This window comes from Erythrolamprus reginae, chromosome 2 (assembly GCF_031021105.1).
Source record: "Erythrolamprus reginae isolate rEryReg1 chromosome 2, rEryReg1.hap1, whole genome shotgun sequence".
Taxonomy (NCBI): domain Eukaryota; kingdom Metazoa; phylum Chordata; class Lepidosauria; order Squamata; family Dipsadidae; genus Erythrolamprus; species Erythrolamprus reginae.
The window spans coordinates 332,166,618-332,189,641 of record NC_091951.1 but is presented as its reverse complement, the minus strand read 5'-3'; the positions used below and the strand labels follow the sequence as shown (position 1 = coordinate 332,189,641).

Here is a 23,024-nt window from a genome sequence, read left to right as displayed (position 1 = left end):
ATATTAGAAAACTTACTGTATCATGAGGCAGCAACATAGAATCATAGTGCTGAAAGGGATCTTGGAGGACTTCTAGTCCAACCCCCTACTCAAGGCACGAGTCTTAGACTATCCCAGTCAAATGGTCTATTTTTGAAAACCTCCAGTGATGGAGCGCCCACAACTCCAGGAGGCAAGCTGTTTCATTCATTAATCATCCTTACTATCTGGAAATGCCTCCTTATTTCCAGGTTCAATCTCTCCCAGACAAGCTTCTTATCCTGCCTTCAGGTGCTATGTGGAATAAGTCAGCTTTTTCTTCCCTGTTGCAGCCTTTTAAGTATTAGAAGACTGCTATCAAGTCTCCCCTGAGCCTTGTCTTCGTTAGGCTAAACATTCATTAGGCTAAACATTAGCCATTCATCATATGATTTAGCCTCCAGACCCCTTATCATCTTTGTTACTCTTCTCTGCACTCTTTTTAGGGCAGTGATGGCGAACCTATGGCACGGGAGCCATATCTGCTGGCACACTAGCTCAGCTCCAACATGTATGAGTGTGCTAGCCAGCTGATTTTTGGCTCACACAAAGGCTCTGGGAGGGCATTTTTGGCTTCCAGAGAGCCTCGGGGGATGGGAGAGGAGGTTTTACCCTCCCCTGGCTCCAGAGAAGCCTTTGGAGCATGGGGAGGGCAAAACACGGGCCTACTGGGCCCACCAGAAGTTGGGAAAAAGGCCATTTCCATCCTTCAGAGGGCCTCCAGGGGTTGGAGGAAGCTGTTTTCGCCCCCCCCCCAAGCATTGAGTTATGGGTGTGGGCACTCACGCATGCGCGATAGTGTGCGTGCATGCTCTTTCAGCACTCGAGGAAAAAATGGTCCACCATCACTGTTCTAGGGCCTCAACACCTTTTTTGAATTGTGACCAGAACTGGATCTAATGTTCCAAGTGTAAACAGTATCAGTGCAGTATAAAGCACTTCTCATTGTCTTGATGCTATCCCTCTGCTGATGCAATCTCGAACGGTATTGGCTTCTTTAGCAGCTGTGGTATACTGCTGGTTCATACTTAAGTAGTGTTTACTAGGACACCTAGATCCCTCTCACAATTCCTATTGCTGAGCCAAGTACCTCCTATTCTATCCCTATGTATTTACTTGTTCTTGTCCAAGTGTAAGGTCTTCTCTCACCACTGAACTGCACCTTGTTGCATAGGGCCCAGAGCTCAAGTCTGCCAACACTCTTCTGAATTTTGAGTCTATTTTCCAGAGTGCTAGCTATTCTCACCAGCTTGGTCTAGTCTTCACATTTAACGAGTTCCCCTTCTATCTCCTTGTCTAGGTCATTTATGAAGTGCTGAAGAACATCAGGCCTAGGATTGAACTTTGAAGTACCCCACTGCATGCTTCTCTTTATGTAGATATAATTCCATTGAAAACTACCTTCTGCATGCATTTGATCAGACAATTGAAAATCCATCTGGGGGGTGGTATTATCCGTCCCATATTGTTGTATCTTACCAAGAAGTAGGTTGTGGACTACTTTGTCAAATACCTTACTGAAGTCCAAGTATATTATGTGCACAGCATTTAATTGACCCGGTAATTTAATTACTGTATCAGAAAAGGGAATAAAATTTGTTTGGCATGATCTATTTTTAAAAAACCCATGCTGGCTTCTACTGATCATCTTGCTTGCTTATAGCTGTTCACAAATTCTCCATTGGATTATCTTTTCCAACATTTTCCCAGATACTAATCATGCTGATCGACCTATAATTTCCTGAAACTAATCCAGGGGCGGGTTGCTCTTATCTGAATACTGGTGTGCTCCGTGTGCACGGCCCCTTGCGAGATTTTGCTTCTGCGCATGTGCAGGAAGCAAAAAAAAAAGAGAGCCAAAAACATGTGAAGGACGCATGAGTGAGCAAGATTTGAGTGAATTTTTACTTCAGCGCATGCACAGAAGCAAAATATATATATATGTGAAATTGCACACATGCGTCCCCATACAAGATTTTGTGTCCGTGCATGAGCAGGAAGCAAAATAAAGTGAAATTGTTTTTTTAAAAAATCGCCCTGCACGACCGACCAGTGAAGATCGCACTGGAGCCATTGCGTGCAAATTGCGCAATCTGTGGGCCGCTACCGGATGGAGCTATGGGGCGTACCAGTAGCAACCCACCCCTGCTCCAACCCCCCACCCTACTTTGTAGATTGGTACCACGTGACTTGTTCTCTAGTCCTCTGGTATTTTCCTTGTGCTACACGAGTCTTGAAAGATTACATCTGCCAACTTCTTCCAAACTCTGGGATGTAAACCATCTGGTCAGATGATTTGTACTCTCCAGGGTGGGTAGGTATTCTCTTACTAATTTTTTGCCTATTTGACATATACCTCTCTTGGTGCTTTTGATAGGTTGGGTTGTTTCCATCAATATATTATCATTATGGGCAGAACCTAGTGTTCGGAGCCTGATTTGTACAGGAAGCAAAGTCCTTTGGAGTTGAGGAAGGAAGGAAGGAAGGAAGGAAGGAAGGAAGGAAGGAAGGAAGGAGGAAGGAAGGAAGGAAGGAAGGAAGGAAGGAAGGAAGGAAGGAAGGAAAAATGGGAAAGTGGCTACTATTAAAATTAAGAACTAGATTATTACAAAAGGGCCAAAGCAGCCCAGCATCAGAGCACTTGGGAAACAGCTGCTCTCTATTACTGTTGTCCCATCCCAGGGGACTCTTCTGTTTGTTACTGCAACAGAAGAGTTGCAGAAATGTTCTGTGTAGCAGGCAGATAGACAAGAAGGCATATTAGAGGATGAACAGAGCAGTGCTGGAATCAATATGAATTCCAGAGGTGGGTTGCTCCCGCTTCGGACCGGTTCTCAGAACCGATAGCACTGGTAGCGGGAAGCTCCTCCCATGCACCAGGGACACTTCTTCTCATGTGCAGAAGAACATGTGGGCGAACCTGTAGCAAAAAAAATTACGACCACCCCTGATGAAAGCCATGAAAATCATATACTGACTAAGGCCTCTCTACATACCTTGATGTTTGCACAGCAAGTCATAATTTAGACATAAGGTGGAGAAAATATATTTTAATGTTAATTTCTTATCAGCAATATGCAGAGCACTTTAAAAAATTTGACTTACAAATTATTTTCAAAGGGCAGTGCAGAATACCTGTTTCATGAAATAACTTCTTCTATTGATGCTGTAAGTCCTTAGAAAGCCTTTTAATCAAACTGTCATGTGAATACTTATAACATGTATGTGCAACTTTAACATCTATCCCAAATTTCTGGTTACTCCTTGATATATTTTGATTGTTTCTCCTTTAAAAAAAAGAAATATCACTTTGCAAATTCAATATATTATATATAATATTAAATACATATTTACTTCATGTATGTTTGTTCAATGTTCTTTATGCTGATTTTATCCTAGTGGTTTCCTCAACTTCTTTTATGTCTTAGATATAAATATTTCCATCAGAGGTAAACTGTTTGCAATAAAAATCATTCAATTAGTTTTTTAAACACACTTTACTACTTTTTCTTTCATTTATGGACAGCATTGTATTCTATTCCACAAGGGGGCAGAGTTCTCTTATTATGAAAAGTTTAAAGAAGACTTGCTTTACATTTTAATTACAAAGAGGTTTGGATTTGAGCTAGATTACAAATCAAAAGCAACGTATTGTTGGAGGAATTGAGGATGAAAGGCTCACTTTCTTTACTGTGATATCACATGAAAAGTACTAACTCATACATAATGATAATGTGTATTGCTAGGTTTATTTTCAGTTTTAATATTTGTACAGCTACTTTTTAAAAGTAAAGTTTGTTAAGTCACTCTAGTAGGCAAAAGAAATTCATTTTAGGTCCTTTTTAATTAAGAAAATGTAAGTTTGTAACTTTCTTTTATTTTTCTGGCTGCAGAGTTGTAAGTTATGGAGAGAGTGGGTTTGAAGAAAAAGAGTTGTTTTAACTTTTGGAACTTCCTTCCCTTCTTTTAAAAATTGTGAAGGGAGGCTTAACTATGTTAGCAAAGTTGAATGAACCTTCTATAAAAGTTGGCAAAGCGCAAGATAGCACATCTTGCGCTTTGCCAACTTTTATAGAAGGTTCATCTTTCACAGTATGAGGAGTTTACCGTATTGTGCTTTAGTTATATAGCAAGAGTATCAAACTCAGTTTCATTGAGGGACATATCAGGGATGTGTTTGACCTCAGGGGGCCAGGGAGGCACGGCCAGGGTGGAAGTGGACAGTTTGATGTCACTCATCAAGGCTCCGTTTTCGGCTGTGTTGGCTCTCCCGGGCTCTGCCTTCATGACAGCCCTCCTGGGCTCTATTATCAACAGCGATGGCCTTCTGCCTTCTGCCAGCAAAAATAGCAGCCCTCTGCCAGCCTGGACGTTGTTACTTCCTGGTTTTAATTCTCCGTAGTGGTGGCAGCACGAGACTCTACCCACCCGCCTGGACATCTTTACTTCCTGGTTATAACCCTATGTGCATGCGCAAAGCCTTCTGTGCATGCACACAGGATGAAAAATTGGATGTGACGATGGCGTGTGCCATGAAGCCGGGGGGGGGGGGGGGAAGCAAAACGTCATCCCCTCTCCAGAAGGCCAAATATCAGCTGATATGGCAATGCCTCACGTGCCTTTGGATATGGATCCATGTGCTACAGGTTCGCCATCAAGGCCTTAGTCTATTCTGGTTTCTCAAATTTCAAAATACCTCATTGTAAATCCCAGTTACATGTATAAACTTTCATTCCCTGAGTTCCTGAGTTATTTGCTTATTAATTTCACAAATATTTTATTGTTGTGAAAGGTTTCTTTAAAGAGACTAATATCCTCTTTAGTATAAGTAATATATAAAAGTAGGTACATAATTCTAAATTTTGCTGTTCTCTAAGGATTTCAATGCAGTTTTATTAACTTGACATATTTCAGTCAGCCATCCCTATAACTTTGCTATATATATTATATTTATATATTTATTGGATTTATATGCTGCCCCTTTTCGGAGACTTTATATTGATTGATTGATTGATTGATTGATTGATTTGATTGCCATCCCTCTCTGAGGACTCGGGCCGCTCACAACATATCAGAAGAACATAGCAAATACATCTAAAAAGCCAATTAATATGACTAAAAAAACGTAAAAAGCTCCAATATAGTTTGAAAACAATAATCACCATACTTATATATGTTTGAATCAAGTCTAAATCTTTCCATTGAGTTGTTTTAAGGACAATTTTGAATGTGACATTTTATTGGTATGTCTATTGACGTCTAAACTGAGAATTGCAGCATAAGGCTTTTTGTTTCTTTTTGTCATTTTTGTCAGTAATCAAATCACCTTTTCCTTTGTGTTTGGAAAGTTAAAGTGAACATATCTGTAACCATTTTACTGCATAACGTTTTCCTGCTTAATTGTCTAAGTATTACATTAAGCAGACTCTCTACATTAAAAATCATAGCATTAATGTGGAAAATACATATTAATTGACTGCTACAGGTAATCCTTGATTTATGATTATTTATACAAAAATAGTTTTGTTACAATAGTGTTGTTGGAAAAACTAACTTATGCTAGTCCTCATACTTGTTATTGTTTCATCACACCCACAATACCAATTACCATAAGTTTCTTGCTTAAGTATAAAACTTTACTTTTCTCACCACTGAATTGCTTTTTATTGGGTACGGCCCAGTGTTCAAATCTTTCTAGAACATTTCTAAATCTTTAACTTTCAAAAGTATTGACTGTTCTTGCCATTTTGGTATTTTCTGATGACTTCACCTTCTATCCCCTCTAGATCATTTATAAAGATGTTGAAGAATACTGTGCCCAAGACCAAACTTTGTATGCTTCCTTCCGTTAGATATAGATTCGTTGACGTAGTTTCATTGTAGTTTCATTCATATGCTGAGTGCGGTTGATCAGGCAGTAGCAAGGTTGGGTCTTGGTGATACTGTCCATCCCAAATTGTTCTATCTTACCAAGAAATATGTTTGTTGTGGTCTACTTTGTCAAATGTACCTTACTGAAATCCAAGTATACTATGTCCACAGCATTTTGGTGGGCCACTAATTTAGCAATAATGTTTATGCCATGATCTGTCTTTGAGAAATGCATGTTATTGTCTAGTAAATAGCTTTGCTTCTTTCTAGGTATTTGAAGATCCATTGCTTGATTGCCTTTTACAGGATTGTCCTGGGTATTGATATCTATAGTTACCTGGATCCATTTCCCAATCCTTTGGTAGTTCCCCAGTGCTCTAGGATTTTTGAAAGATATGTTTCAATGGCTCTGAGATCATCTGCCAGTTCCTTCAGAATCCTGGGATACAAACCATCTAGTCTTGGTCTCTTTGCCATCTTCCCCTCCATTTAGTGGATCAATTGTTTCCTTGACTTTTTTCTTCTTGTTGTTTTTTACATGTTGACAGAAAATGTTATTTATTTATTTATTTTTACATTTGTTGCAAGTTTTAGTTCTTTATAGATCCTCGCTTTCCAGACTTCATCTTTATAGATTTGGGCTATTTACTAGTATTCTGCTTTAGTTATGTGTCCCTCCTATTTTTTATTGTTCTTGTTGTCTTTCAGTTTATCAGAGTGTTCTTTATGCAACCATGCTGGCTTCATATGGGAGCTCTTTTTCTTTCTCAGTGGTAATATGCAACCTGGGATTTTATAATATGATTTTTTACAGTTTTTCAAACTTCTTGAATTGTTTTCCTTAGGCAAATAAACAACTTAACAACTTATGTAGTCCAATATAATATGAGGTGATTAAGAAATATGAAATGTAAATAAATTATTTTATGTACAACAGTAGTTGGGCATAGCAGATTATTTACCTGAGATAATTTTTGAGCTGTTTCTCATGTTTTGTATTTATTTAGTGAAAAAAATACAAAATAAATAAATACAAAATACAAATACAAAATTTGCCGATCACTTTAAAGTGTGCAATAGGGTTGATATTCCTGGAGGCATCTGTAATATAACAAATGATTTAGCTTTACTAGATAAGTGGTCAAAGCAATGAAAACTGCAGTTTAATGTTTCCAAATGTAAAATAATGCACTTGGGGAAAAGGAATCCTGAATCTTGAGTATTGTATTGTTAGTTCTGTGCTAGCAAAAACTTCAAAAGAAAAGGATTTAGGGGTAGTGATTTCTTACAGTTTCAAAATGGATGAACAGTGCAGACAGGTGATAGGGAAAGCAAGTAGAATGCTTGGCTGCATAGCTAGAGGTATAACAAGCAGGAAGAGGGAGTGTGCTGGTGAGACCACATTTGGAATAATGTGTTCCATTCTGGAGACCTCACCTACAAAAAGATTTATAAAATTGAACGGGTCCAAAGACGGGCTACAAAAATGGTGGAAGGTCTTAAGCATAAAACTTATCAGGAAAGACTTAATGAACTCAATGTGTATAGTCTGGAGGACAGAAGGGAAAGGGGGGACGCTATCAAAACATTTAAATATGTTAAAGGGTTAAATAAGGTCCAGGAGGGAAGTGTTTTTAATAGGAAGTGAACACAAGAAGAAAGGGGCACAATCTGAGGTTAGTTGTGGGAAAGATCAGAAGCAATGTGAGGAAATATTATTTTACTGAAAGAGTAGTAGATGCTTGGAACAAAGTTCCAGCTGCTGTTGCTGCTTCACTACTTCACTACTTCACAGCAGCAATGTCGGTAAATCCACAGGAACTGAATTTAAACATGCCTGGGATAAACATATATCCATCTTAAGATAAAATACAGGAAATAGTATAAGGGCAGACTAGATGGACTATGAGGTCTTTTTCTGGCATCAATCTTCTATGTTTCTATAAAATGTTTATTTTCTCAAAATTCTATCTTACATCTCAGCCAAAAGCAAACAATAACATACAGTAAATCAGGAAGGACTTTTAGCAAGATTACAATTCTAAGATACAAAAGGCAAAATGATGAAAAGAAAAGATTTGATGGACCTGGGGTTTCAATATGGCAGAAAATAATATCCTAATTAATATTTATGATAGAAAGGAAACTCTTAGTTGTCTAACAGAAAATAATGTGTAAAACATACATACATACATACATACATACATACATACATACATACGATGTACGTACATACATACATACATGTTGCTGAAGTTGTGCCAAATCAATACTGTTGTTTTCTATATTTATTGAAATTTCAATTATAAAATTCTGAATATTTTTTATTCAAATAAAAGAATTTACATTATAAGTGAATGTAGTAGGAAACAATTAACTATATTTTACTCTTCATTAAGAAACATTGAAATGTGAAAACTAATGAGTTAGTAGCAGAATATCCACTAGCACTTTATCTGACTGTATATATGTTTTATATGTATTGTATTGCATTGTGTCAGGTTATATTTTGTGTGTTTATATGTATGTGATTTTATTTATTGTATAAACTCAACCACAGAATTTAGATTTTTTTATATATGCACCCTGAACTTTAAGTTGTTTACTATTTTTTAGAAAACTGAATTAATGGTGACTTTCATAAAGTTTGGTCAAACATATGATTTCACCTGTTGAATTCTGAATATAATACAAATATTACAGACAAAGTAAGTTCTGCGCCCTCTTGTGGACAAATATATACATAGACAAATTTTATCTTATGAATGTGTATAGTTACATTGTATAATGGGATGGGAAATTAGTAATTAGCTTCTAATTTACCACAAATTAAGTTTCATGAGCATTTTTAATATCGCGACTCTTAAGCATGTTTCTTGGATCCTTATCCTTTAAAAATATACCACTTGTTTCTTGTTTTAAAATATATAGTGAAAAATGTTGAAGCACAATTAAGTCTATGTCTCACTAATCCACAAGAACTTAATCCTGACTTCTACACAGACAAAGAAAACAATCAGGTTTCACACATATACTTTTATTTTTTAAAAACCCTTAATTATTTTACTAGTTATGTTTTTTTCATAATGTTTTTTTCATAATATGACATTGTTGTGTGGAGATGCTATACTGAGACCAAGTTGCCATTCAGTAATGGAAATCATTGAGCAATATTTCATTATTGATGATCAGTCATCCTAGCATTGTTCAGCAACACAAGACTGTTGATATGGGGATAAAATGGGAAGATACTTCTGCGTATGACACTTTTTGCTCCCCAAAGAAGACAGGATACCAATGTAATAATAGCTTCCTACCTGGAAGATTTATCAAGAACAAAGTAAAAGTATCCACCAAGTTTTTATTATATCATATTCTAATATTTAATATGTTTTAACATATATAACATATTTTAATATAGGTTACAATATTATACACTTGGTCCCCACTTAACTACCACAACTGGGATCGACAGCTCCAGCGCTAAGTGATACAGTTTTCAAGTGAGCCATCATATTATTGTGTCAGACTTAGCACCTCAGTTCCACTGCCTCCATTAACCAATCCACTCATGGCTCTTAATGTGACTTGTTATTTTACTGCTGGCTATATTGACTTTGCTTGTTGATAGTTGTAAAGCAGCAAACAATAATCATGTGACTGCAAGATGTGATGCTTGTAAATGCCTGCCAGTTGCAAAGCACCCGAATTTTGATCATATGACCAAAAAGATGTTGCAATGATGAATGGACCATGAATGAAATATATATTTGTTCATTTTGGAGTGAGAATGATTGATTTTTTAATGAAATTTGGGCTTTTAGACTAGCTAGTTTTTAAATTTAATTGGATTCAGGACACTTTGTATTGTTTTTTATATGTTGTAAGCTACCCTGAGTCCTCGGAGAGGGGCGACATATAAATCCAATGAATGAATGAATGTTTGTAAGTGTGAGAGGGCTGGTCAGAAAGTTATTTTTTCAGCAGTACTGTAATTTAGAATGGTCGCTAGGGCACTATTGTTAAGCAAGGACAACCTATTCTTTTGAACTGAAATTGTTGTGTTAATTTTTTTAAATGAAGCCTTAAAATAGACCATAACAAGCATTTGATTTAGAAGTTAATGTATTATCAATCTTTGGTTTGCTTTTTCTTGTATCTAGAATGACCAATGGTTATGCTTCAAAAGTACCACTAAAAAGTGATTCTTAGACTTCTAAGGTTAAAACCCCTCCAACCGTCACAGAAGGATACCATGGTAGGAAGTAGCTTTTGTTAATAGCATTTAATATAGCCCTCAGACCCCACAGCATGGATACTCTGTCAGCAGTCAGTTTGCCTTGTCCACCACCTCATCTATCACCAGGCAGCAAAGTTGAAACTTTTCATAATAGGGAGATTTCAGTAATGGGCAAGGAATAACGTGGTCAACAGGATGCTGCCAAGTTCATAAATGCAAGCTGGTTGCCAAGCACCCAAAGTTTGAGTGTGATTGTGGGGAAGCTGCAACAGTTTTATGTGCAAAGATCGGTTGTTAGTCCATTTTTTCAGTACACCATTGCAACTTTGAATAGTCACTGAATAAATGGATAATAACACAGGACTGTGTATTAATAAGCCAGTTTATGTAAGTAAACGTACGCAGATATTACATAATTTATTGGATTGTTATTGTTGTCTAACAGATCAGTCTGATAGGAACTTAATCCTTATCTGCATTAACTCTGTAGCAGAATTTAGAGTAGAAATGGCAGCTACATAAATAGTCCCTTAAGTTAAGACATATTCTGCATTGTGGGAGGAGCTTGGATCTTGTCAGTTTGAATATTCAAACAGTTACCATATTTCAATTTAGAGTAAATCAGACTAATTATGAAAATAATAGATAGAAGAAACTTTGCATAATATCGTCAAGTTTTTGAAAGAATTCAACAAGGTTGTAGTGTGCAAGAGTCAGTATGATCCTAATTCTTTCAAAGGGTTCCTTTGCATATATGCTTTATTTCAATGCAGTCAATAGCATTTGCTGAGTGTTTTAATAACTAGAATATCTAATCCACAAATTATCTGACATCCAGTCCAACCATATTTTTGGAGTTCTTCTGAAATTGTTTTCAGTGATTTTGCCTTGCTTCACACAAGCCAAGAGATCAAATCTATATACATCAGGAAGTCCATAAAGGGACCATATAATAACCCATATAGTCCAATGTAAATGCAAAACAGGTTGATGAAGGACTTTACACATCTGTTTTATGATTGTAGAAGTATTATTTTATATGTTCCTTGTTATAGAAATTTGTTTTGAAGAATAATTGTTTTTACTTATTGAATGAATAAATTCAGAGATCCCCAAAATACAAGACCAATGAGTTTTTAAAAAAAAACATTTTAGGAGCTGGATTCCCCCCCCAAATCTAGCAGATAAATAGACAGAATTACATATCTACATAAAGTTTATTTGACTATACGTTTGTTGGAATTATTTGAATGATCTATTTTTGCAGCACTAGACCACTCTGCAAGTTAGTTATCTGCTATCATTTTAATAGATAATAATAGATCATAGGATTCTGGTTTTACAAACAACACCTAAAGTAATGTACTGCACCCGATCTTTATTGAACTTTCTCTTACTGCTGTATCCAGAAGGGTTAGTGACATCATATAAACATCTATATGGTTGCCCCAATTATTTTTCTTATATTGATCATGTAGACTACTCAATTTATGCAAATTTTACTTTACTTAGTCATGTTTTATATTGAATATTAAATAAAACTCTATGTTATTATATATTTTTAGACTCTAAATTTTGTTTTGATTTGTAAATATAATATTTCTTTCTCATTCCAGTGTGTGGGAGATGGGAAGTAATGTTAGCTGGCACCCGAACTAAAATCTGTGTGTAAGCACCACCATCCCAAGCACTTCAGGATGAATGGGGATATGCCTCATGTTCCCATCACTACTCTTGCAGGGATTGCTAGTCTTACTGATCGTAAGTATCTTTCTAAGTTTTTTTAAAGTTTAAACTTAATACAAGTTATGCTTAATACAGTTATCTTATCCTAAGTTATTTATATCAAAATATCTCTGGAATATGATTCTCTAAAGAAGTGTGTGTGTGTGTGTGTGTGTGTGTGTGTGTGTGTGTGTGTGAACGTGAACTCCCTCTCTACCTCATTTTTCTTGGATGGAGGGAGGAACAGTTTGTAATTTTAAAACTCCAATTTGACAACGGACTAAAATATGCAACTGTGTTACAACACAATATTCTTACTCCCAAATCCATCTTGGCAGAGAAATACTAAAATTTAAAGTTATTTAATTTTTCAGTTACAAAATACAATTAAATTGACCCCCTATCCAATAAAAATTAGAAATTATTCAGTGGAAACTGTGCACTGGATGGTAAAGAAATCTCAGCCTAGTATTTTTTTTAAGCTCTGTGCAGGAGGGCATTGATTCAAGCATAACAGATACATACAGTAGCTGACCAATTCTTGATGCGTAATAGATAATTTTCTGATGCTTGATTGTTATACACAAATATGCAAAAGAAGAGAATAGTAATATGGAATATGGAAGTAGAACAGGCTGCTCTCTAGGCATATTGGAATTACAACCTCTGGAATTCCTAGCAGAAATATCAATTTGGAGAAGGCAGAGTATCAGAAATATCAATACAGGTAATCCTTGACTTACAACTGTAATTGAGCCCAAAATTTATGTTGCTGAGTGACAAATTTGTTAAGTAAGTTTTCCACATTTGTCAAGTGAATTGTCAAGTGAATCTGCCTTCCGCATTGACTTTGTTTCTCAGAAGTTCGCAAAAGAGGATCATATGACTTGCACACTACAACAATCATAAATGAGTCAGTTGTCAAGCACCTGACTTTTGCTCATGTGACTTGGAATGCTGTAATGGTTGTAAGTGCGAAAAACAGTCATAACTCACTTTTTTCAGTGCCGTTGTAACTGAACAGTCACTAAATGAACTGTTGTAAGTTGAGGATTACCTATACTTACTACTTTCAGAGGCATTATTACCAGAAGTGGTTTGAATCACAGTATTTAATACTACAGGAATGCTATATGGGAGAAAAAATTCTGAAAATTTTTTTAATGGAATAATGTTTTATTTTAAACCTTTCTAAACAGTTTTGAATCAGCTGCCTCTTCCTTCACCTTTGCCCGCCACAACTACAAAAAGCCTGCTCTTTAATGGACGAATTGCAGAGGAGGTGAACTGTCTTTTGGCTTGTAGGGATGAAAATCTGGTTTCACAACTTGTACACAGCCTCAACCAGGTGTCAACAGATCACATGTATGTTTTTAAAGCAAAGCATTTTAAAATTGACTATTATATGTGTAGAATTATTAAAGACACTTTATTGATTCCGCAAGGTTGTACCGCAAGGTTGTACAAACATAAAGTTGTAATCCGCTCTCACCAAAAAGTTTATTGGGCCAATAAGATTTTTTCTTCCTCAATGTAGTTAATAGTGTTGTTGTGGAGCAGTGTAGGAGGAGGGAACACTTAACATGTGGTGTCTTGAGGTCCTGAATGAAAGGCTATACCTTAGTGATTTAGTGAAAAGTGAGTAACAAAACACTAACAAATTGAGGAAAGTAAAGTAATAAATTGCAACACCAATGTTGTAATAGTATGATTACTTCATGATTTTCAGCATATTTTTGTTCTGCTTTTGGTTTATGAATAATGGCATAATACTGAAGTGGTGGATCTCAGAAAATAGTTAGATGTGTATTTTTAGAATTCTGAAATAGACTACACCTTAAGGTATTAATTTATAAATATTTCAAAAGAGTTCAGAATCATATTAGAGACATCAAATTATTTAAATTCCTTCTTTATTACTTTTACAAATAACTCAAGGAAGTGAACATATCCAACACTTAATTAATCTTCTTAATTCCCCACAAAAACAACCCTGTGAAGTGGGTTGGGCTAAGAGAGAGATTAACTGGTCACCCAACAGGCTTTCATGACTAAGGTGGAACTTGATCTTGTAACCTCCTGCTTTCTAGACTGGTGCCTTAAATATTAGACCAAACTGGCTCTCTAGATTGCTAAAATTCCTAGTCCAAAATTATTCCAGACAGCAATAACAGAATATATAGCAACTCAGATTCGGTAAACAGCTGGGTAAATACCCAGGTTTCATTCCACAGTAGTGACTTCTCTCAATTATGGGTTTCTTCAGAGAAATCCCTGGCAAATGTGGTATACTTGTACTGTTCTTGAAACCCAGACAAATGTACAAAGTACAGAGCTATTAATTACCTAGTTCCTAAAATATGATACATTTTATACAACAGAAGTATCTTAAATCTGCCTTATTAACAATTGTTAGTTTTTGAACTCCTTAAGAAAAGTTGTATGTTTCTGGTGAATTGCTTGTGAGTAAGTTGGGGGGGGGATTTTGCACCAGAGTTAGCTTTTAGACCAATTTCAAAGACAGAACTAGTATAAAAGAATATTACAGTATTCCAATTCTGAAGTTAACCAATCCTTATATTCAGGAATTACCATAATAATTTCCATTGATAATAATAATAGTTTGAGGAGGTTTATAAAAATATCTATAGGCTGATGCAGCTCCCTGTCTCTTTTATATTGTCCTGGGATTCTACGTTGAAATTTGGTGGCAAAATAGTACATTTCAGGTGATACTATTTTCTGTCACTTTATTCCACTTTTTAAGCAAAATAATAAATTCAAAACTAACCAAATTATTTCCAATAAATTGCCCAGGGCCCTTTAAAAAAACACTAAAATTCAAAGGTCTAGTTCTGTGTTTCTGTTTCTAGGCAACAACTTTATCTCGCAAGTCTTTTGGAGACTTCAGAATCTGAGCATAAGCTTCCCTCCCCTCCCCAAAACAAACTTTTATCTGTCCCTCTAAGTCAAAAATATCCCTAATCTGGGATCAATACAGATTGTACTATCCTTTGGAGGAAGAATAAAGCTTGTTCAGAAAGAACAATATTCACAATACTGGATAAAATCATCTCTGTATGTGTCTCTGCAGTCCTACCTTATGTTTTTTGGAGTCTCATTCAGGCCACTATAGCATTTAGACACCTGTCAGGGGGCTTTTCAGTTTTTGATGATTCAGATGATGTTAATATATAGAGATGAGTAGCATCAACTATTATCATATCTTAATTCCAACACTTTATAACTCCCTTGAGAACCTTATACAGATATTAAACAATAATGAAAAATAATGGAGCCCTTTAGAACCTCACTGCTTAATTGTCAACAAGCAGAAGTGTTTCTCCCCCTAAACATGGCCTATGTAAGTACTATTCAAAGCATAACAATTTAATACATAAATTCCCATTGGATAAGGATGATGCAAAAAGATAACACAGTGTATTAAAAACCGTTGAAATGTTGACAGCCATTCTTCCTTAGTTTAAAAAAATTACAATCTTTGTAAATACTGTTATTTATACCATATTTCCTCCAAAATAAGACATCCCCTGATAATAAGCTCAATTAGGCTTTTGAGTGCATGGCAATAAGGCCCAGTGCTTATTTCAGGGTAAAAAAAAAGAGAAACGTGGTAACTAGATTAGTTGAAAAAATTCATAAGTAGAATCTTAAATATGTCACTGGAAGTTCATTGCTCTTTTAAAAATTATGAAATTACATTTTTAAAAAAATAGTCAGTGGTTATCTTATGTTATTACATGCACATTTTTAGAAGAATGCAAAATTTAGAAGAGCAATGTTATTTCTTGTTCAAGTGATTTAATTAGCGGAGTTGCTGTAATAATGGTGACACTTACTTCAAGTTTGAAAACCATTGTATTAAGATGAAAACAATTGCTGTATTGCAGAAAATTTAAACATAGGCAGTTCTCAATTTATGATCATTAAAAGTTACTATACAAGTGACTTAAAATAAATTACTTATGATCTGTCCTCAAAGTTATAACTTAATTTTGTTGCTAGGCCATCAGCTTGCACTTATGACAGTTGTAGTGTTTAGTGGCCACATGTTCAAAATTTGCTATTTTTTGGTTAGTTTCCAGCAGAAATTACTAATTTGGGAGAATGGATTTGCTTAAACACCACACAGTTCGCTTAATGACTCTCGGGATTTATTTTACCACTGTGATAAAAATGGCCACAAAACCAAGTCTTGTTTCATAAAGCTCCAGTTTAGGACTGCAACAATTTGTGACTAAAATTCCAGGGTCCTCTATATTTATGTCATGCTACAGACCATGGAGGAGGAGAAACCATTTCCATTTCAGAAAAGTGATGATGATGATGATGATGATGATGATGATGATGATAATAATAATAATTTATTAGATTTGTATGCCGCCCCTCTCCGAAGATTCGGGGCGGCTGACAGCGTAACAGCAATACAATATAAATACAAATTTAATGTTAAAAACTTTTAAAAAACTAATTTAAAATACATTGTTATAAAAACTTATCTGTTACACAATCATACACACATGATAGTTTATAGATGTTCTAATTAATAGTTTGCAGGCTGGACAGGACAATATATGCATGGCTTCCTGTAACTCTTTTGTTTTCTGTACCTTACATCAGAGAATTGAAAGATAACCTTGGCAGTGATGATCCAGAGGGAGATATACCAGTCTTGCTGCAGGCTGTCCTGGCAAGGAATCCTAATGTTTTCAGGGAAAAAAGTATGCAGAACAGATATGGGGTACAAAGTGGTGAGAGTTTTTATTCATTTCACTATATTTTCTAAAGAAAATAACAAACAACTTTGTTACTTTTCTTGTGTGACAATACAAATGGGTTTTAGGTATAATTTGAAATGTGTTGGTTTATTTTGTTTTTAACACATCTTACATGTTAAAATCTACATTAAAACAAACACCTTCAACTATTGCAGAATTTCTAATGTACTGCCTTCACTGGAAGAGTTCCTAAAAGTTCAGGAGATATTCAGAGATGTGTCTGCCTTAAAAGTAACCCATATTGAAAATTAGGAGTTATCCACAGCAAATATTCTGTGGTATTTTATATTATATCATAGAATGCTTTCTGATAATTTTTATGTCAATATGTTTTATAAAATTTCCAATTCCCAATTCCATGGGAATGACGGGTCCCAGATTTTGGGCAAGGTATTTCAAATGGATAAGTTAGCCCATTTGAGGTATCTCAGTTTATAATGTTTTGCTCTGTGATATGCCGTTGTACCCAGTTAAATGTTACCGACATGAGAGTTTTAATAGTACAGTATATGGATAGATTGTGTTGGACATCATATTTAACTATGATTTATTGTGAAAACTAAAAGGAAAGCAAAAAAATGGAAAGATTGAGTAATAATTGCAATGAGAAATGACAAATACAACATCTGTACACATTGCCAGAATTCCCTTATAGACTTTTTTTTAAAGAAACAGAAAACATGAATTTATGAGCACAAAAGGAAGGACCCTATGGTTTTAATGATTAGATTGAATATATTATACAAAGAATAGTTATGTTATAACCATAGAGCAAGACATAAATTTATAATTGTTCTCATAACTGCTGTAAAAAAGAAAATCAAAGGCTACTTTTTTGTAGCCTCCTTTTCTTTTTCTTCTTTGTTTTCTTTTTTCTTTGATTTTTCACCCCACATTAATTTCTATTACCGTGTTTCCCTGATATAGGACGTGTCCTGAAAATAAGACCATCTCTTTGTCCTAGTAAAACTCCTCTTTGAAAGGACAATCTGTAGGTGGTGGTGGTGGTGGGATTTCCTGTACATCAGCAGCAGCATCTCCTCGCAGAACTTCTTCCGATGTCCCAGGTGTGAAGCGATCTCCCATAAAGGCATACAAATGCATACCCCTGGGACACCGGAAGAAGCCCTGCAAGGAGGCGCTGCCAATGTGCAGGAAATCTCCTGCCGTCTGAATATCGTCCTTTCAAAGAGTTTCACCAGGACGAAAAGGTGGCTAGAGGCGGAGTTTGCTTTGGGTTGGGCTTTCTTCACGAGTAAGGAGTGAGGAGTGTGAGGTTTAGGAAGCCTGGGCTGGTGGGCAGTTTCTCCAGCGAAGCATCTGATTCATCCCAAAGGGTGAGTGTCTCTGATGAACTTCACCCTGTTTGTCTGTGTCTTGCAGCATCTCCTCGCAGTGCTCCTTCCTCCTTCTCTCTTGTCTGATTCTTAAATATTTTCAAGCCAAACACTGCAGACAGAGGGAAGTATCTCTTCCCCCTTCCTCACCAAACTTTGTGCGTAGGCATGACATTTTGCAAAACTCCTTAATTTGTGGCTGCTGGGTCCATCCTTTCAACATTCCCACCTTGCCTGGGGATGCTGTTTCCCCCTCCCAAGACTACCATTTCCAAGGAAGAAAGGGTCCAGGGAAGGCGAATGGACTTCCCCATTGCCCTGACTCCTCTCTGTTTGAACATTGCTCCTTAAAGGTGCGTGGAGTGCATTACTTGTCCTCCTGCTGCTTTTGTGGCAGCAACCGATAGCAAAAGCAGCTGCCCTTGCTGGAGAGGCCGGCTGGAGCAGGACCCACAAGGCAACTGTTCCATGGACAGAATTGCCTACTATGACTGTCATTATTAGATAAGGAGGGCACGAGGCATGTGGAGTGCATCGCTTGGACTCCAGCTTCTTTTCCAGATGCAATTGCCTGCAAAAAGTGGCCACACTTGCAGGAGGCCATGGCCTGAGCAGCATCAGCTAATCATCTACTCATGAATGGTGGGATAGCCTGCTGTGACCCATCAGGAAGCTGGCACAAGGAGCTGCTCGCTCCTCCCTGCCTCATATTGGTAAGCGGCGAAAATAAGATCCCCCCAAAATAAAGCCAAGGGCTTATTTCAGGGTTCAAAACATATAAGCGCCGGACCAGAATACCTTCGAGACCGCCTTACAAAAAAGTTGGCCTTCTCTGGGTCCCATCGACTAAACAATGTCGTCTGGCGGGACCCAGGGGAAGAGCCTTCTCTGGTGGCCCCAGCCCTCTGGAAACAACTCCCCCCAGAGATTAGGACTGCCCCCACCCTCCTCGCCTTTCGGAAGTTATTAAAAACTCATCTTTGCCGCCAGCATGGGAAAATTAACACACCCACCCAATTGTCAAGATTGGTGTATGGTTCGATTGGATTGTGTGATTATTTTAGTATAAGGGTTTTAAAATGTATTTTTAAAATTGGATTTGTACACTGTTTATGTTGTTGTGAGCCGCCTCAAGTCTTCGGAGAGGGGCGGCATACAAATCTAATAAATTATTATTATTAATTATTATTATAAGATAGGGTCTTATTTTCGGGAAAATACAGTAGTTTTTATTTTCTTCTTAAAGTTGAGTGTCCGTAGGTATGTGCAAAAGCAGGTCTGTGTCTTTGGGTATTTAAATAATAAACTTAAATGGACAACTAATCCAGGGGTGGGTTTCACTTACCTTTCCTATCAGTTCGCGTTGGAAGTGAGTGGGGGCAAATTTACGTCACCGGTTCAGGAAGGACCGGTTTGAACTGGCAGTCACCCACCATTGAACTAATCTCTATAAGTCCCTCCTATTTGCAATAAAATATTTTAAGAAGTGTCTTCCAAAATTCTGCTAGTATACTATGAATATCCCAGAGGAGAGATATATACTTGTTGAAAATGAGTCATGTAGTTGCTAGAATTATATGTATATCAATCCTTATATTCAGAACAATTTGCTCTACTGTTGTATGTGCTGTTCATACTTTTTTGCATAATTATTGTGTTTAAATTGTGTTATAAAGTTAACAAATGAGATAATTCAGAACAATCTTATTCATTTTTTTAAAGGAATGATGATGCCACAGTACAAACTTTCTCAGAATTCCATGCACGGTAGTCCTGCATCTTCCAATTATCAGCAAACCACTATCTCTCATAGTCCTTCAAGGTAAATATTTTATTTATTTATTTATTTATTTTATTTTTTAGATTTGTATGCCGCCCCTCTCCGCAGATCATATTTTCAGGTTTTGAAATGTGATTATTTCAGTCTGTAACATTTTTTTTTGTTTTGATTTGTTGAACTGATATTTCCCTGAAACCATAATATAGTAATTGGGATGGACCTTTATTACTTTTAGCAATGCAAGGATAATATAATACTTCTAGCTTTTTATAGCATTGCCTTTATAGTAGAAAAAAACAATAGTGGGAAAAAAATCATAATTGTTTGGAGATGAAATCTTATACACACAAACACACAAATGTGCATATGAAGATTTATATAATACCAATAAATGATTATCAGACTTTTTTATGATTGTCCATATATAATCTATATCTATAAGTAAAATGTTAATAAAACATGTGATAACAGGCCTTCAAACACCTGAATAATTGGAAACATACATTTTATCTTTTAAATGTTGAAAGACTATTATCTTATAATAATATATGGCAAGATAATTTTTTTCTGTTGTTCAGCTTTTAGTTTCTCTGTGATCGGCATGTAATTAAAAATGATAGTCCAAAATTATTAGTATGAAAGTTAAATTAATAATATAATTCTCAGAATATAATAACTGTAGGATATTTCCAAAAATATGTTTTTGAAGTATACCTTCATTAGATCACAAAAGAAAAAAATGATTTATATTTTTTTTCTTTACAAAATTTAATAATGTTAAGGCTGATCTTTTAAAAAAATAAAATAGACTATTAGTTACTGACATTTATAGATCTACATTAAGATAGTTCCCCACTGTACAGACATTTGAGTCTTATTGTTTACTCCATTCAGTCTGTAAAGTTTGCATGTCAGATTGATTTATCAATGACAAGTATTTGTAATGTGTTATTAGAGTTATATAAGTGGATTTACTAGTAAAAGGCAAAAGATTTATGCAATTTGAAGAGAAGCGAGAATAGGGTTTAAAGTTTTAGAAAAAAGTAATTAATGCAGTTTATGATCAAGAGAAATGTAGCTTAACAATTTAGCTGTTGCTGTTTTCTCTACACTCCAGAAGTGTTCATAATAAATGTTAGTGAATACTCTTTAAGTAAGGAATTTGGATTCATTCAGACACTGGATTCCCTGTCTTACATTCTGTTCTGAAGTAATTATGATGCAACAGTGTGATCTTATAAAGTCTCAAACTAAACTTTAATTTTGTTCTTAATGCTGTCTTTAATCTAATTTTTTATTCATATGTTTATATTATTATGTTATAAACTGTCCAGAGTCACTTAGGTGAGTTGGGCAGTGTGGAAATCAATAAATATAAAAAAGTAATACAATTATTTAATAATTAGGGAGACGTTATGTTTATATTAGTGTTATATTTTACAGTTTTTCTTTGGATTTTATTTGCAGTCGATTTGTGCCACCACAGTCAAGTTCTGGTAATAGATTCATGGCACCACAAAATAGTCCAGTGCCTAGTCCATATGCTCCTCAGAGCCCTGCAGGATATTTGCCCTATTCACATCCTCCAAGTTACACGCCTCACCCACAGATGCAACAAGGTATTTTTCTTCTTTTCAGAACATGCTAAATTGTTCCATTTGCACTTGTTTAAATGAATAATGCCTTGATTAAGTTAATAGTTTTTTAATAGTGCCAATTGTTAAAGAATTGGAGTTTATGTGAGAGGCGTAATAGATTATGCTCACTGTGGCACCTACCTTATATACACTGCTGTATAAGGGGATTCTGACTCAAAAATAATACAATTTTCACTGGCCCATTTTAGGCAATGAAGATGTCCAATCTGATAGCTGTTTCCATTCCTTTCTTCCCAGATGTTTTCTTCCAATACAATGTAATATTTCTTTTACAGGATTGGAAATTCAGATTATGACAGATATTATTGTTGGGGTTGCACAGTCAGCAGAAGTTTAGACTAGATTATGGCATTTTTATCCACCTATCTATTCCTTCCCAAGGACCTAGGATAAACATGTTATTTGATGTTAAAATAATTGCAGGATGTAAGCTGTTTCAGGTTTTAATTATATCATAGTTGGTCACCACTGTCAGCTAGAAATTTAGGACTGGATGATGATTAATTATTGCTTTTAGGAATGGCCTGCTGTTATCCTCGCTAGGTCTGAGAGAGTGATTGGCTGAAGCTGACCTTGTGGCTTAAGGTACAGCTTGGATACTCCCAGTATCTTGCCCAGTGCCTTAGCAATTAGCAATTATCAGTGCTTCCCAAATTTTCTCCTTGTTAAATTGCTTATCAGAAAGTGTTATCATTGTCAAGGGATAGGTTCAATAACTTCGCACTTTCCTTCAGCACCTTCATAACTTTCGAATAGGTCACTGAATGAATAGTTGTAACCCAAGGATTATCTGTATTATAAAAACAGTTTCATTTATCTTTATGTCATTTCAGCAAATCATCATTGGTAATTTCCTTGGTTTTCATCTTAGAAATTTTTCAGATATATTTTAATACACACTGCAAACTTTAAGTCAATTTAAACGTCTGTGTTGTTTATGGGTAATGGTTTTGTGTATGTGTTACCCAAAGTAAAATCACTTTTTACCTAATTTTGGGGTAATTGACCCAAATTTCGCAAGCATTGTTAATTCTTCTTTACTGAAGACATAGGCAACAGTATTTGTATGCAGAATTAAAATTAATGATTTTTAGAAATGCTGAAGCCTGTAATTATTAAAAATATTTTAAGTATTATAATCAGTTCTTTTAATACTTTCATTAAAGGTGATATCACCCCAGAGAAACTTTGAATTTTATCAATCAAAATGTTTTTAGTATAAAAAAAAATCTGATCTCCTATTTCAAAATCTCAATGGTTTAGACTTGTTAATATTTAGCTATGCTGTCTAATAGATAGCAACCATGTGCATTAAAATATTCTTTGTGTTTGTACTGTTTTCTCTAATAATCAGTTGTTATGTAATATTAAAATTGGCGTTCATCATACATTATAGCTTTGAAAATTTCAGTTCAATGGAACCCTTCTATTGTGTTCCATTAGGTTCTCTTGCAACTAACCCACCCCTATCATAAAGTAAATCATTATCTATTTCATGGTTGCCTCCTGTAAGTTCAGAACTGGATATGGGCTGCTTACCATGAAATGTAAGCTCTTTATAGAGTTATCTTAACATCTTGGATTAGTTATAACATT

At 35.6% G+C, this 23,024-nt stretch overlaps 1 protein-coding gene across 2 annotated transcripts in view; it reads left to right on the top strand.

The window, feature by feature from the left end:
- The window catches only part of LOC139162739 (nipped-B-like protein), a 75,394-nt gene that overhangs the window by 45,542 nt on the left and 6,828 nt on the right, over positions 1–23,024 (top strand). Inside the window, exons 2-7 of one of the 2 annotated variants that reach the window (XM_070743436.1) lie at positions 11,746–11,890; positions 13,054–13,219; positions 16,496–16,626; positions 19,713–19,812; positions 21,238–21,389; positions 22,262–22,337. In XM_070743436.1, coding sequence (XP_070599537.1) covers positions 11,827–11,890; positions 13,054–13,219; positions 16,496–16,626; positions 19,713–19,812; positions 21,238–21,389; positions 22,262–22,278 — 630 coding nt within the window. In that variant the 5' untranslated portion in view covers positions 11,746–11,826 and the 3' untranslated portion in view covers positions 22,279–22,337. Of the gene's footprint in view, positions 1–11,745; positions 11,891–13,053; positions 13,220–16,495; positions 16,627–19,712; positions 19,813–21,237; positions 21,481–22,261; positions 22,338–23,024 lie in introns of those variants that run through there. The other variant, XR_011558372.1, reaches the window with a different exon arrangement.